The following is a 14,709-nucleotide window of genomic DNA, read 5'->3' on the forward strand; positions in this document are numbered from 1 at the left end:
CAATTGTCAAATCAATCCACACCTTATGCCTTATTTCTATCACTTTTTGTGACATCACATTTTGTGTGGACCATCATCATTGAGAAGACTTCATTCCATCAAAGTTTAGAGACCTGTAGTGATTTTTAACCTAAAAAAAAAGTTCAACTTTTAAAGTAGTGTTCATGTACAAAACGAGAGAGTTTAAAATTTTATAAGTCAAAGTGAAATCAGGTAATTCAAAAAACAAAGGTAGACGATGAAAATTCGTCAAGTTTAATTAATGGAAAAATCACTATTATACAATACTTGAGTCAAATTAAAGTCTCTCTTCTTGATCGTTGATGACACATCTAAACTAGAAAACAAGTAAGTCAAATTAAACTGACCTGTCTTTGTAATCACTTTTCTATAAAGGAAATAGCTCAACATGTAATAGCTAGAGAATGATTTTTCTAAGGATCAATCGTAAAAGAGAGAAAGAGACTTATCTAAATTCCCTTGAAGATGGAATAATATCCCTCTGATGAACTTCAAAAGTGGATATAGGTGAATAACTGAACCATTATACTTCCCTGTGTTCTTCTTCTTCCCTTCTCCAAGAATCTTTCATTGCATGTCGCTTTCTCTTCATCTTTCTCGTGTTTTCCTTCAAGAAAGCAAAACCAAAAGATGAAATCAAAGTAAACAGACTAAGCTTTGCATGTCGCTTTGAAGATAGGAGTTTGTCGCTAGGTATTTGACCAAATAGGATCAAGCTGAAGTTATGATAAAGGGCCCTGGTCTCGAAAAAGATGCAGTGAGGGAACCCTAAGAGAGTCGTTGACTCCAACTACCGTCTATATATTGCGCCCGATTAGTGAGCTATTGCGCAGTCTTTCAAGGGTGGCTGCTTTTAAGTAAACCTCCTGTGCCTGATGAGACTTCATCAGATGATTGCATTGAACAAAAGGGTAGTAGATTATATAAAAGAAAGATGGGCGAAAAGCCCAACCCTTGGAACATACTACATCCCTAGGTGGCGAAGAGTCGATATCGAGGTGCCAAACCTTCCTGTCGATGTGAGCTCTTGGGGAAGATCGGTTTGTTATCCCTCTTCATCTTTCTCATATTTTTTCTTCAAGAAAGCAAAACTAGAAAAGGAAATCAAAGTAAACAGACTAAGCTAAAATGAATCTAACAGAGAGAGAAAGTAAGACCTCATTAGCCATTCAAAATATCTGCAAAATGAAAGGACAAATCTCAATCCAGAAGTTTTGTTTCTTCCACAAATTTTAATTATGGCTACGTGGCTTCTTTTAGACCTTACACAACAAGTAACACGTGGAAAAATTTAGATCAATATCAAATCATTCATGGGCCTCATTTTTTTGGGTTCTAGTTTAAAGGTCTATAACAACCGGTATCAGAGCCTTTATATTCAAGAACTTCTAAGAAAAGCTACAAGACTGCTCCAAGAACCTATCAAAAAGTTAAGAAACCATCAAGAAACTTTCGAGAAGACAAGTGATGGCTTCAACAAAGTATTAAATAGAGAAATTTAATGGGACATATGGTTTTGCTCTTTGGTCCAAGAAAGTACACGTTATTCTTATTGCTAAGAAGACTTTGAAAGCCTTGGATGATCCAAATCCCTGCTTAAGACATTGACAAATGAACATAAGCAAGACACAAAAAATACAACTTATACAATACTTATTTTGAACATCACAGATACAATCCTGAGGCAAGAAATTGATGAAACCACAACTCACGATGTTTGGGAGAAGTTAAAGCTACTTTATAGCAAGAAAGATCTACCCAACAAGATTTATGTTCATGAAAGATTGTTTTCTTTCAAAATGAATCATTCAAAGATTTTATATGAGAATCTTGATGAATTCAAGAAACTCACAAACAGCTTCAACCAAACAGGGAAAAAACCTGGGGCAGAAAAGTGGGGCTACAATTCTTATGAACTCAATTCACGAGGCTTATAAAGAAGTAAAGTCAGCCTTGAAATATGGTAGAGACAATATGATAGTGGATTCACTGATTAATGCCCTAAGATACAAAGAACTTTAGTTGAAGACAAAAAATAAGACTGGAGGGACTGTGTCTCTTTACTTCGAAGGGAAAAACTTCACAAGAGGGAATTGTATTGACAAAAATCAGAAGAACCATCGGGATAGACCTCCCTTGAAGTGCTTCATTTGTCACAAGGAGGGACACTTCAAGATGAACTGTCCTGAGAAGGGAAAACTCTATAGAAGAAACACAAGAAAGCAGACAGACAATGGCAAAAACGACAAAAACAAAGATCATGAAAGAAGTGACAATAGAAAACCAAGAGATTGTGGCAGAGGTAATGTTTCAATGGGTGAAAACTCTTATAAATACATTGAAATTTTAATAGTAACTCTCTTGAAGCCCATGAGATATAAAATTGAGCAGAAGGGAGAATGGGTCATGGACTCAGGACGTACCTATCATATGACTTCCAAAAGGGAATGGTTTGTAAGTTACAAATCATGGAAATGAGGCTTAATCTACATGGGGAATGATCATGACTATATGCCTAAAATTAGAATTAATAGAGAAATACTTTTAAGGGAGGTAAGACATGTACCTAAACTTAGAAAGAACCTAATCTCTTTAGGAATGTTAGCTGACCAAGACTATTACTATTTTGGTATCAAGAAGAATCTACAAGTGAAGAGGGCTGGAAAGGCAATCTTGCTTGGAGTAAGGATGAATGGGTTATATTATTTGAAGAATGTGTCCTTTCCTAATGTTGCTTTACAATCCCAAGATAGCAAATCAGAAGGTTTTGAACTATGGCATAAGAGAATCTTTCATACCAGTGAACAAGGATTGAATGAACTATCAAAATAGGGACTGATTCAACCTAAAGGCACTAAGAGACTAAGATTTTGTGAGTATTGTGTCTATGGCAAAGCTAAGAAACTCAGATTCACAGAAAGAATCCATACTTCCAAGGATAGACTTAACTCAACTACATACATGTTGACTTATGGGGACCAGCTGGAAATCCTTCTTGGAGTGACTCAAGGTACTTTCTATCCGTGGTAGATGAATACTCTAGGAAAGTATGGACTTATTTGCGAAAAATCTAAAAATCAAGCTTTTAATAGATTTATAGAATGGGTTGCAAAAGTTGAAAATCAAACTGATAAGAAAGTAAAAACTCTTAGAACAGACAATGACCTTGAGTTTATAAATAATATGTTTACTAATTTCTGCAATGAGCTTGGTATAAATAGACACACAACAGTTGCCTATACACCCTAGCAAAATGAGGTAGCTGAAAGGATAAACAGAACTTTTATAGAGAGGGTAAGGTGCATGCTATTAGAGGCCAATCTTAAAGAAGTATTCTGGACAGAAGCTTTAGCAACAACCACTTACACCATAAATAGAAGCCCCTGCACTTCTATTGACAGGAAAACATCTGAAGAAACGTGGATAGGTGTACCTCTAGACTCATCAAACTTAAAAGCCTTTGGATACACAACATATGTACATGTGAGGCAAAGCAAACTTGAACCATTAAAAATATGTATAAAAAATTCAATTGGGTTCAACATTCATTTACCTGATCAGGTTGAAACAAATCAAATATGTACCTATACTGATTAACTACATATGTAGCTGACCTAATTACACAAAATTTTTCTATCCACCAATATTATTAAATTAATATTTTACATTTTAAATTAATTATATCAGTCATATAAAAATATTTGTTAAATTAGATTAAATTAAATTAACATACCAAGAACCGCAAGATCGTCCAACTAATTGATCATACTTGACATGTCGAAGTTGTTGAACCATTGTTGGAAATTGTTCCCAAGCCCATAATTGCAAAAGTATCATAGGCCCAATGATTTCATGAATGTTAGGTTTTGTTGTTTTGCATAGTTATCTATACAGCCATGCCAAACATACTCCACCCCAAGAATATCATCCCGTTTCATAGTGGCTGGCTAATAATGGTAGGAACATCAAGTGCACGAAGTGATATGATTTTTCATAAAACAGAGTTCCACTTATCATCTCTAATATGTTAGTTTGCATATATCTCATGACAACTTCCTCATCTGCATCATCAGCAAACTCACGAAATTGTGTCCCTAATCATGTTAAACTTAATCTCGATCCTCTAATTTTATCAGCAGATCAGGTCATACCGAGTGACATTTGACGAATATTCAGCCAATCATAATGCATTACTCCAATAATAGGCTCGCCATCAATAGGTAACCCAAAAAATACTTCTATGTCCTGTAAGGTGATAGTGCACTCTCTAATAGGCACATGAAACATATGTGTCTTAGGCCTTCATCTCTCAATCAGTGCGGTGATGAGATATCAATCAAACTGAATGAATCCCAATTTGGCCACCCCATAAAATTAGAATGTATGAAGTAAAGGTAGTATTCTAGGGTGGGATGAGATAGTGCGATGAATAATCGCCTCTCGACATGTACAGTATATCACGCCTATGGTACGATCTTTCCTGATGATCGATGGATAGATTGGTCGTATAAAACATCAGAATCAATTGATCCTGGATATAAAGTCATAATCTAAAAGAAAAATAATATTTATTTCTCGAGTAGAAAATAAAAATAATATACAACTTAATAAATCATAATAAAAATATTAATGTATTCGGTACGATAAATATAATTTTTTAAGGTATTGAATTTGTATTTTTTGTTGAAGTTGTTGACAATATGTCGTAAGCAAAATCGATTGTGACATTTTGGTCACGTCCAACCATTTCCTGAATTGTTCACTACTGAGATAATGCCAGCATGTTGACTCGAAATTAAACACACGTTTTCGTGTGTAACAATTTCTCCCAAATGTTTCAAGAACCACCCCATGAATCTGCGTTCCAGGATTGTGGTCTGCTTAACCATATACAGCTACCTGGGCAACAATTTGTATGACTCGTCTCAGTCAATGAACATTTTAACCAATGCCTTTTTTTTTTTTTGTGCTCCCACACCCTAGGGTAAGGAACATAATATCCAAATTTTGTTTGTATGTCAGATTATAGTTGTGTCATATTGATGGACGATTTTTCTCTTACGACATCGCAGAACTTTAGTGTAATTATCGAAGTATCCAACTACACATGACTTTGACTAAGTTCTAAGTAAAAGCATGTATGTTGCTCAACATACTTTACGATCTCAAATAAGTCATGCGATTTTACTTTGTTGCACGAAGTCTCCATTTGCAACTTTCTTCCATTCTTCCACTAAATTGACCAATTGGCTGGTGTCGATTCCACGACCTCATATGGTGTGTGACATTTAATTGCAAAACACTTGACCGCATGTTGTAGCATTTATTTGTCTTGACAAATCATCCTCTTATACAAATGGGTATTATCAACACCCACAAGGGCTACAATTGAGTCATGTTCTCAAATGTTATCTATTACATTCATATCCAAATCATTGAATGTATTTGAAGATAACTCATGTTCACGACCATCAAAGTCAACTCCTTAAATTCATCGTCTGTTTTTGTTAAAAAATCTATGTATTTATTGTTAGCCGTGCATTCAAGTGTATTTATATCCAATCCTACCCTACTCACATTAACATATAAATGCACTAATTCGAGAGTGGTATCATGATTGAGAACACCAGATTCATTGCCAGGAAATGACATAAACCTTACTGATCCTGATGGTATTAGATTAAGATGTATATAACTATTTCTAACTAGATTGCTCTCATATCTACACCAAGTGATATCCCTGCCATTTTAATGAAATGTTCAAAAAATTCTATTCACATTTATGCTAAAACCCCCACATGGTGGTTGGTCATAATCAACTTCAACACCATCAATCACATTGCCATTTGTAAACAACATAAATAAACAATACATTACTACTTATTTTACTAATTATCAAATTTAAGTTCAAACAAAAAAATATTTTTTAAAAAATTCACTTAGATTGAACATCAAACTTATTAAAACAAATTAAAGACATTTACTTCTCGAGCTCCCATTCCGATCCTCTCCCTTTAGTCGAGTGTATTAGATAACCTTCTAGAGTATATTCTAGAACCTTTCAGTCTCTTCCTCTTCCTATTCTATAAATAAATCAAACTTATGAAGCACGATTCATAAGACCTCGATCCATTTCATTTCCATATCCACCTTATGAGATCCACTATCTAATAGAACAACCACTCTGAATTTCATATGATACAACAACTTCAACTAACTCTTCTACTCTATGATATTAACTAGTTTGAATCTTTTTAGTTATTCATTTCTTCTATCTCATTAATCTGGTATTCGAGCTTTGATATAGATTCCCGCTTACCATTGGAAGTCACTATGTATGTCACTTGCTTTCACTCATTAGAAGAAGATATGAGACTTAGCTACTCATTCGAGAAGTTACTATAATACTAAAAGAATCAAATATTATTAAAAAAAGAAAAAAAAACAAACAAGAATACTAAAGTTTTTGTACTAGAAAACTATAAACATAAAATGCAAAGAAAACTCAAATTACAATTATATTGTACTAAAAAACAAACTCTAATACTAAATTTTTTTATAATTAAAAACTTTGAACATCAAACTTAAATACTAAAATAATCAAATATTATAAGAAATATATTTAAAAAAATTCACTCAAATTAATAATTTTGTATTAAATAACAAAAAAAAATATATATTAAACATTTTAAACTATAAACATCAAAGTTAAATTAAAAAAAAAACCAATACCATAAAAAATATTTTTTAAAAAATCATTCAATTAAAAATTGTTTATTAAAAAACAAACAAAAACACCCAACTTTTTAACTAAAAAACAATACTCAACAAATAGAATATTATAAAGAAAAACAAACAAACAAATAATGATACTTCTTTTTATATTAGAAAACTATAAACAAAAAATGCAGAGAAAAGTAAAATTAAAAAAATATTATACTAACAAAATCTAATTCCTAAAACTCTAATACTAAATTTTCTTCAAAGAAGACTAAACTCTAAAAACTCTAACACTAACAAAATAACTAACATTATACTAAAAAATACTAAACTTTTTTAAGAAAAGCCTAACATTAAAAGATTCTAATATTAACAAAATTTAATATTATTTAAAATATAAAAGAAAACATTAAACTTTTTTTAAGAAAAGCCTAACATTAAAAGATTCTAATATTAACAAAATTTAATATTATTTAAAATATAAAAGAAAACATTAACAACATAATAAAATAAAAATATTTATTTTTTAATTAAAACAAGTTAGTCGAATGAAAGTATATCTCCTTGATCCATTCTTTTTTGTTATTTGTTATCTAGCAACAAAAATTAAATAATAATAATAATAATAATAATAATATAATAAGAATCTATAGCTTATTTTTTAATTAAAACAGGCAAAGAAAAGCAAGAAGAAAGCATGCACGACACGTGGATGGGGAGGACATGTGGAAAGACACGTGAACGATGAGAACGGAAGGACAGTACATTCGACATTCATTTTATCAAAACTCGAAAGTGTTAGGGAAAGCCCACTTTTTATTTTATTTTATTTTTGAAATTAGTACATTTCCCTTTCTCAAGAAAATGAAAGAGAGAAAATGGAGAAAGGTGCCTTTCTTTTTGGGAAACAGGTGCCTTTCTGGCCTTCTGCTTCACCAACTCATCCTTCTCAACTCAGCACAAACCTTAATTAGTACAAGCCAAACCTCTGACAAAAAGTAAATTAACCTACGGGAAAAACCGGTTTGTACAAGTACATGCCACAAAATCACTAAAAACATAATCCAATAATAGTTTCACGACCGAATGCTTGTTTTCAGCTCCAAAACACACCAAGCTTGCTTTGATTTTAATCCTCCCATCTTCCGCCAAACCAATACAAAAAGATTGGAGCCTATGGGGGAATTCTGGCTTTCCTTGATGGTGCGTATCAGACTATGATTAGTAATTCAGGACTTAAATTTTGTTTTATATATGTAATTATGTTATCATCGTAGGGCATTCACAAAAGCCATCAACGAATCAACATCCCTCTTCTCAGATGGATACTTGATTGCCTTAGATGAGTGTTTGGGGAAGAGAAGTATTGTTGGGAAGGATCCTAGCTGCAGCTCTTGTTTGGCGAATTGCTTCTGCTCACCATCGGCTCTGAACTTCCCAACTTTCACTCCACTCCCACCCAACTTCTCAGCCAGTTCAACGTATGACCCTTCCATACCCTGTACAAATTCCCCAAAAAATGTCATTTAGGAACAAATGTTATTCTACTTTTTATTGTTAACCTTACAAATGATTTGTACCTGGCAGAATTGGCACCAAGGTGCATAAAGAACCACAAGCCAAGGTTCTTTCCTGTTATCCAGCCTTGCCAAGTTCTCTATTCCTGTTCTGTTCAGGTTCACCAAATTTTGGGAGATAAAGATGTCATTAACTGGGGGAGTTCCATTTTCATTGCCATTCAGCTGGGGAACATCTCCCTGTTTAAGGTTCCCTTTGTGAAGACCACATTCTTTGGCCTTAGAATCCTCCCACCACCATCTGCCTTCTCTTTCATGCTGCCCTGGAAGGACAGGCCTTGTGCACGGCTCGCACCCGATTGAGACATATCCTTGAGAATGCAAAGAGTTCACAGGCACATTCATGGTCCGCAGGAAGTTCCACACGTCTTTACCGTCGACGTTGGCAACTGGGTTCCACTTAATCAAGCTCCCAATGCCACCATCCAATCCTTCAAAAACAGGATCAACTTGGACAACAGGAATTTCAGACCTAGTTCCAGGAGATTGGTCTTTTCTTTGTCCGGTGATCCATGCTCGGAGTCCCTTCAAAGCCCTCCTCAAAGGCCTCACTTTCCTTACTCTGCAGCATTCCTGGTGGCCGTCCTCGTAGAATGAAAATAGCCCTTTGTTCCGAACTAAACCCTGAACTTCAACAGCATCAGGGAACATGTACTCTATATGGATACCATAATGTTTCTCCACTGCATCAAAGAATTGGTATGTCTCTGAATTCAACCTCCCTGTGTCTAAGCTAAACACTCTAAATGGTCGACCAGTCAAACGAGCATATTCAATCAAAGCAACATCTTCCGCCCCACTGCAGTGGATAATTTTTGTTAGATGTTCTGTTGGTAAGAGGACCACTAGGAAATTATTTAAAACCTAACTGACCAAGCTCTACCACCTACAGCTGATCGTAGATCAAAGTTTATGAGAAACGAAAGAATTAATAAACTAACAGAATCCGAAGCAATTAGGTCAACAAATAAATAAATCCAGTAACACGAATCTCTAAAGAAGATACTCGAGAAAGGTCTAATCCTTGAACGACAATGACATATGTGATTAACGAGACACGTTGCAGATCACAGATTCAACAGCATTGCAATTTGAAGTTTCAGACATTTGGGACGTAATGTTGGAAAATAAAACCTAAAGACACAAATGAATCAAATGACCTAATAAAAACATACCTGAATGCAATCGCAATGTCGTCGCCAAATTTCTCGAGGGCTTGGTCCATTATTTCCAGAGGGGAAGCATTTTCAAGGTGTTTAGCTAATCCATCATAGTTTACAATCTCCGCTCTCTCTGCTACCTCTGCAGATCCATCCCCATTTTTTTCACATAATTCCCAGAAATGAAATCTAATTCATGAAAATAGAAGAAAATTAGATAGAATTACCAGCAGTAAGGGTATTCGCCGCAACCGCAAGAGAGACAAGCGAAACATTCCGATTGGATTGCGCATTCATAGGCTTCATCGAGCATCCTCTTTGTGAATAATTGACTCCAGAAGATAAAACATGCGGCCGATTCACCAGCTGAACAGAACCAATTCGTGGAACTGGAAACAGAAAGGATATACATTTAAGAAATAAAATTGTACTCAAAATGAAATTCTTCAAAACATCATTCAAACGCATATAAATCTTAACGAAAAATCTTCAGCTTCTGAACGATACCTTTAGCCTCAGAGGAAGCGGGAAAATGCTGAAAATTAGAAGCAGAAATTGAAGAATGAGAAGAAACAGAAAGCGCCATGAAAGACAAAAAAAATTGTTGCTCTCTCTCGTTCGGTTGTGTAATTCTTCGTCTGTGATTTTTCTACAACTCCGTAAAACTTTAGAATGGAAGAATAAATAAAATTAATGATGCAATGAACCTGGACGGAGTTTAGGGATTTAGGGGATTTCTGAACTTCTTGTCCAGATGGCAGGTTTTGATTGGTGGAAGGTCCATTCGCGTCGCTCCATCGTACCGTCACGTAGCAATATTTGACCGAAACAGAATGACATCTCACGTGGCGTAGTCAATTTCCATTTCTCTGCATAGAGTTTCTACGAATTTTCCGCCTCTAAAATATATTTAATTTTAGATATTTCTTTTTTGTTCAAAATGTTCAATCTTAGTTTTGGCAAATTTTAGTAAGCGTAGTTGGTAAAAAGATCATTGCAAATTTTAATCACTTGATCATCATTGAAGCATAATAATATTTGTTGAGGGTTAGTCCAAGGCATGCCCCCAAAACCCACATGTTGGGTCCAAGTCCATAGGAAATTTGGAGAAGGCATAAGGAACATGCGTCTCCAAAAAAAAAAAGTCAATAACTCGGGAGTTTGGACTAACCAGCTGAGCTAGTAAATTTATACCAAGCAATAAATAATCAAGTTGCACTCGATCTGCAAACCTGCAATATCGAGCACCGAAAACAACCCAGACATTGTCAGCATTACATGTAACCAAAGGCGAGTGTCAAAGGAAGGGCCTATATGTAATGACCCGACTTTCTAAAATACCTGATAGGATTGTTACCTCGTGGATGCGTACACTTATACATTGACATTTGCAATTAAAACCAGAAAATGCTGCTTTAATAAGTGAAGAATTAAAACAAAATTTTCTGCTCAAAATTTGATAACATCTTGGGTCGAGTATCCCTAAAAAAAAAATTTATAATAAGAAAATTAATTAAAAATAAAAATTTCTAACACCTAAATTTTTGTCCAAAATCAAGTTCATGGAAAAAACCATAAAACATGAAAAAGACATATGAACTCAAATGTGGAACCGTCTGTCTAGTCCCTTTAGCACTGTCATGGATTCCTTTTGTCAGTCATCCAAGTATCCTTGCCCTTACCTGAAAAACATGTAAACATAAAGATTGACTATAAAATACTCAGTAAATGACCTCATTACCGGGATCACATTCACATGTAGTGAATGCTTGGGCTAGCGGATCAAGCACACCGTAATAGTTCCTGAATGGCAAACTAAGGGGATAACCTGTCTTGCCTTAACTCACATGTCTAGTGGCCTGATGGCACCCTATCAAACATGGAAAAATAAACATGAATGTGAACCTACGGTTCACGCATGTCTAGTGGCCTAATGGTGCACCATCAAAACATGAAATTGAACTCGTCAGTTTTGTTGGGGTTGATGCCATAAATTTCGTAGGGTCCCATAGTTTGTAATTGTAATGTACAAACACTTTATTTATGTAATAAATATGTGATATTTTATTTCAAAATTAGTTGCATTAATCACAAACCAATAAACTAACATCCAAGGTTATCTTTGTAGCTTAAACACGTATGTAGAGACATACATGTGGATCATGTTTAAGTGATAACCTAAATGGCCTGTAGTAGATGGATAAGGCTAGATACCTTATCCTAGTGACACTATGAGTATAACTCCCTTTGTAGATGTTACAATTATTGTAAAGTGCTACAAATGATCTGATCCTGATCATTCATGTGGAGACATGTGAGCAAGGATATTCTATACAAAGGAGTTTGTATAAGACTGGACTACAAAATATTTAGTCTTATTATTTAATGTCGTTCATAATTTAGACTTTCATTTCACCAGAATGACCATAGGTAACATGACCTGAATCCTGAGTGAGTTGTGATCCTGCCTATGAAGGCGATCATTTGATTTGTATGGGCAAGAGTAGCCAGATCGCCGACTCAACAAACCTATCATTTTGGGAATTCGTCTGATTAGGGAGCTGGGATCATAGATACACAAGAAATAATTTACTCCTTCCCCAATGTCGGGGTAAGTAGATAATTTTTTCTCTTAAAGGCTGATTTCGGGGTTTGAACAATGTGACGCCACACCCTTTTTTGGCTAGAGAGGGATTTGGTCATAGTTGGACAATATTTAAGGAGTTAAATTTAACTACAAAAGCAAAACGGTAATTTTGGCCCAGCTGTACTTACGAGCAATTTGTGAAGAGTCATCGTACTGTTGATTGGTTATATCCAATGGATACAGAAATATATTTGTAGTGTGAAGAGTGCAGTTATCGGTTTTTAGTAGAGTGTCCGACAGTTAACCGGTGATGAATAATTAATTAAACTCCGTTAATTAAATATATGTGAGGTCCCCTATGTAGCTCAATAGGAATTAATTAATTATTCACGTACGGTTTGAGCTTCAAGCTACAGGTCCATGAAGTCCCCTCTTTAGCTCAACAGGAATTAATGAGAATCAATTTTTGGATTAATTTGAATAGTTCAAATTAATTGAGGAAATTAACTATATGTGATATAATTAATTTGATCTAATTATATATATGATATAATTGCTATAATATATTTGATACATTATAATATAAAGTTTATTTGAGAGGAAATAGATATTTGAATATGATTCAAATATTAATTATATGAATTTAATTCATATAATTAAATTTAATATAGATGAGATTTATATTAAACGTCATTGATGAGAGAATAGAAACCATAGGTTATATTGTATTTTATACAATATAAAATCTATAGGTTATGTGTTAGATTCGATATGACATATAGTTTAATATATATATCTATATTATATAATAAGGTAGTTATCATATAAATATATATTAAATTGATTTATGAAAATAAATAAATTTATTTTATTTTATTTTAAAAATCATTTTGGGAGGGAGTTGTAACTTTCTCCCCTCTTTTATTTTTAAAAACATGGTAGTGAGAAGAAAAAGAGTTTTTGTTCTTCTTCTTCCTGATGTGTTTTTTTACAAGAAAAAGCGACACATAAAAGTTATGTTGGGTACTCCACTAAAGACCGAGTTTTACTCTTCGCACTACGGATATATTTCTGTGTCCATTGGATATAACCAACCAACAGTACGGTGATCTTTTACAAATTGCTCGTAAGTACAATTGAGCCAAATTACCGTTTTTCCCTTGTAGTTACATCTATCTCCTTAAGTACCACTTATCCCTCTAATGAACAATAGATCATAGTCCCACTATGACTAAACCTATGGTGCCACATTGTTCAAGACCAAGAATTAGCTCTTAAGGGAGCAATTTATCTATTTACCCCTACTTTGGGGAAAGAGTGAATTTCATCTTGTGTAGCTGAGTTCCCAACTCTCCAATCAGACGAATCCCCAAAATGGTAGGCTTGTTGAGTGACAATCTGACCACTCTCACCCATACAAATCAAAGGTTCGCCCTCATAGGCAGGAGTTCACAACTCACTCAGGATTAAAGTAATGTTACCTATGGCCATCCTAGTGAAACGAAAGTCTCTATTATGAACGAAATTATAGAACAAGACTAAACATTTCGTGGTCTGGTCTTATATAAATGTTCTTATATAGAATATCCCTGCTCGTTTGTCTTATACATGAATGACCAATATCAGATCATTTGTAGCACTTTATAACATTTGTAACACCTACAAAGCAGGCCATACTCGTAGTGTCACTAGAATAAGGTACCCAGCCTTATCCATATACTACAAACCATTTAGGTTATCACTTAAACATGATCCACCTATATGTCTCCACATACATGTTTAAGTTACAACGATAACCGTGGATGTTAGTTTATTGGTTTGTGGTTAATGCAACTAAAATATCATATATTTCATAGACAAAGTGAATAAAATATCAAATATTATTAATCACAAAAATATTTGTTCATACAAGGTTTACAAACTATAGGACCCTACGAGATTTAGGGTATTGATAACTGGTAGAAATACAAGTTATTAAAGCTCAATTTATTAAAACAATGGAAGAAAGCGATGGTAAAATAGGTAATATTATGATTGAATATGCCAAACTAAAAGAAAATTGCGAACACTAACGTGCATCGCATAAAAGCAGTTAAATTGCGTTATTCTGTGTAGGTACGATGCGATGGCACGCTTGAGTTTGCGATCCAAGGGCACAATGTGATGGCACATTTGAGTTTGCGATCCAAGGGTACCTCAAAGATGATCGCAAGATGACTTTACATAAAGGCAGTAGCCTAATATAATGAAACATGATGGGACGTAAAGTTGATAACGGTCAATTCGAAAATACAGTTGACGGTCGTTGAAGACCATACCGTTGCAAATACATTGAACTTTCAGTGACTATCAGACGGCGCAACAGAGTATGAAAATTAATGTTGCCCATCCATGAAATCATTAGTGAGAAGAACTGCTTTGTTTAGAAGATTATAAATACCCAATGCTACCAAACTAGAAGAGGAGCACACGAGGAAGCAAAGCGAAGTCGAGGGAAGGGAATTCTTGAGAATAAATTAATTTTTGGAGAGGTCGAAAGTGTTGGGATTGGTGTCCTAATTCTCTTGGAGTCTCGTTGTTTTGTAAACATACACATTGTTCAATGAATAAAATAAATATTATTTAATTCTGGCATTTACTCATA

General features: G+C 34.3%; 1 protein-coding gene across 1 annotated transcript; it reads right to left on the bottom strand.

The window, feature by feature from the left end:
* Nucleotides 1-7,518: 7,518 nt before the first annotated feature.
* On the bottom strand, nt 7,519-10,136 carry LOC120083844 (5'-adenylylsulfate reductase 3, chloroplastic-like). Its single transcript, XM_039039733.1, has 5 exons — nt 9,986-10,136; nt 9,706-9,867; nt 9,494-9,620; nt 8,322-9,117; nt 7,519-8,240 (listed from the first exon to the last, which is right to left on the bottom strand). Exons 1-5 carry the CDS (start codon nt 10,062-10,064, stop codon nt 8,010-8,012), a joined length of 1,395 nt encoding a protein of 464 aa, XP_038895661.1. The 5' UTR covers nt 10,065-10,136; the 3' UTR covers nt 7,519-8,009.
* Nucleotides 10,137-14,709: the final 4,573 nt, after the last annotated feature.

The sequence above is a fragment of the Benincasa hispida genome, chromosome 8, assembly GCF_009727055.1.
Source record: "Benincasa hispida cultivar B227 chromosome 8, ASM972705v1, whole genome shotgun sequence".
Taxonomy (NCBI): Eukaryota; Viridiplantae; Streptophyta; class Magnoliopsida; order Cucurbitales; family Cucurbitaceae; genus Benincasa; species Benincasa hispida.

What these genes read in the sequence shown, in the direction of transcription:
- LOC120083844 (XM_039039733.1), bottom strand. Translation starts at nt 10,064, where the DNA reads ATGGCGCTTTCTGTTTCTTCTCATTCTTCAATTTCTGCTTCTAATTTT. An exon ending in GGCGAATACCCTTACTGCTG is followed by an intron (nt 9,621 to 9,705) that starts GTAATTCTATCT and finishes ATGGATCTGCAG; the next exon opens with AGGTAGCAGAGAGAGCGGAG. An exon ending in GACATTGCGATTGCATTCAG is followed by an intron (nt 9,118 to 9,493) that starts GTATGTTTTTAT and finishes TATCCACTGCAG; the next exon opens with TGGGGCGGAAGATGTTGCTT.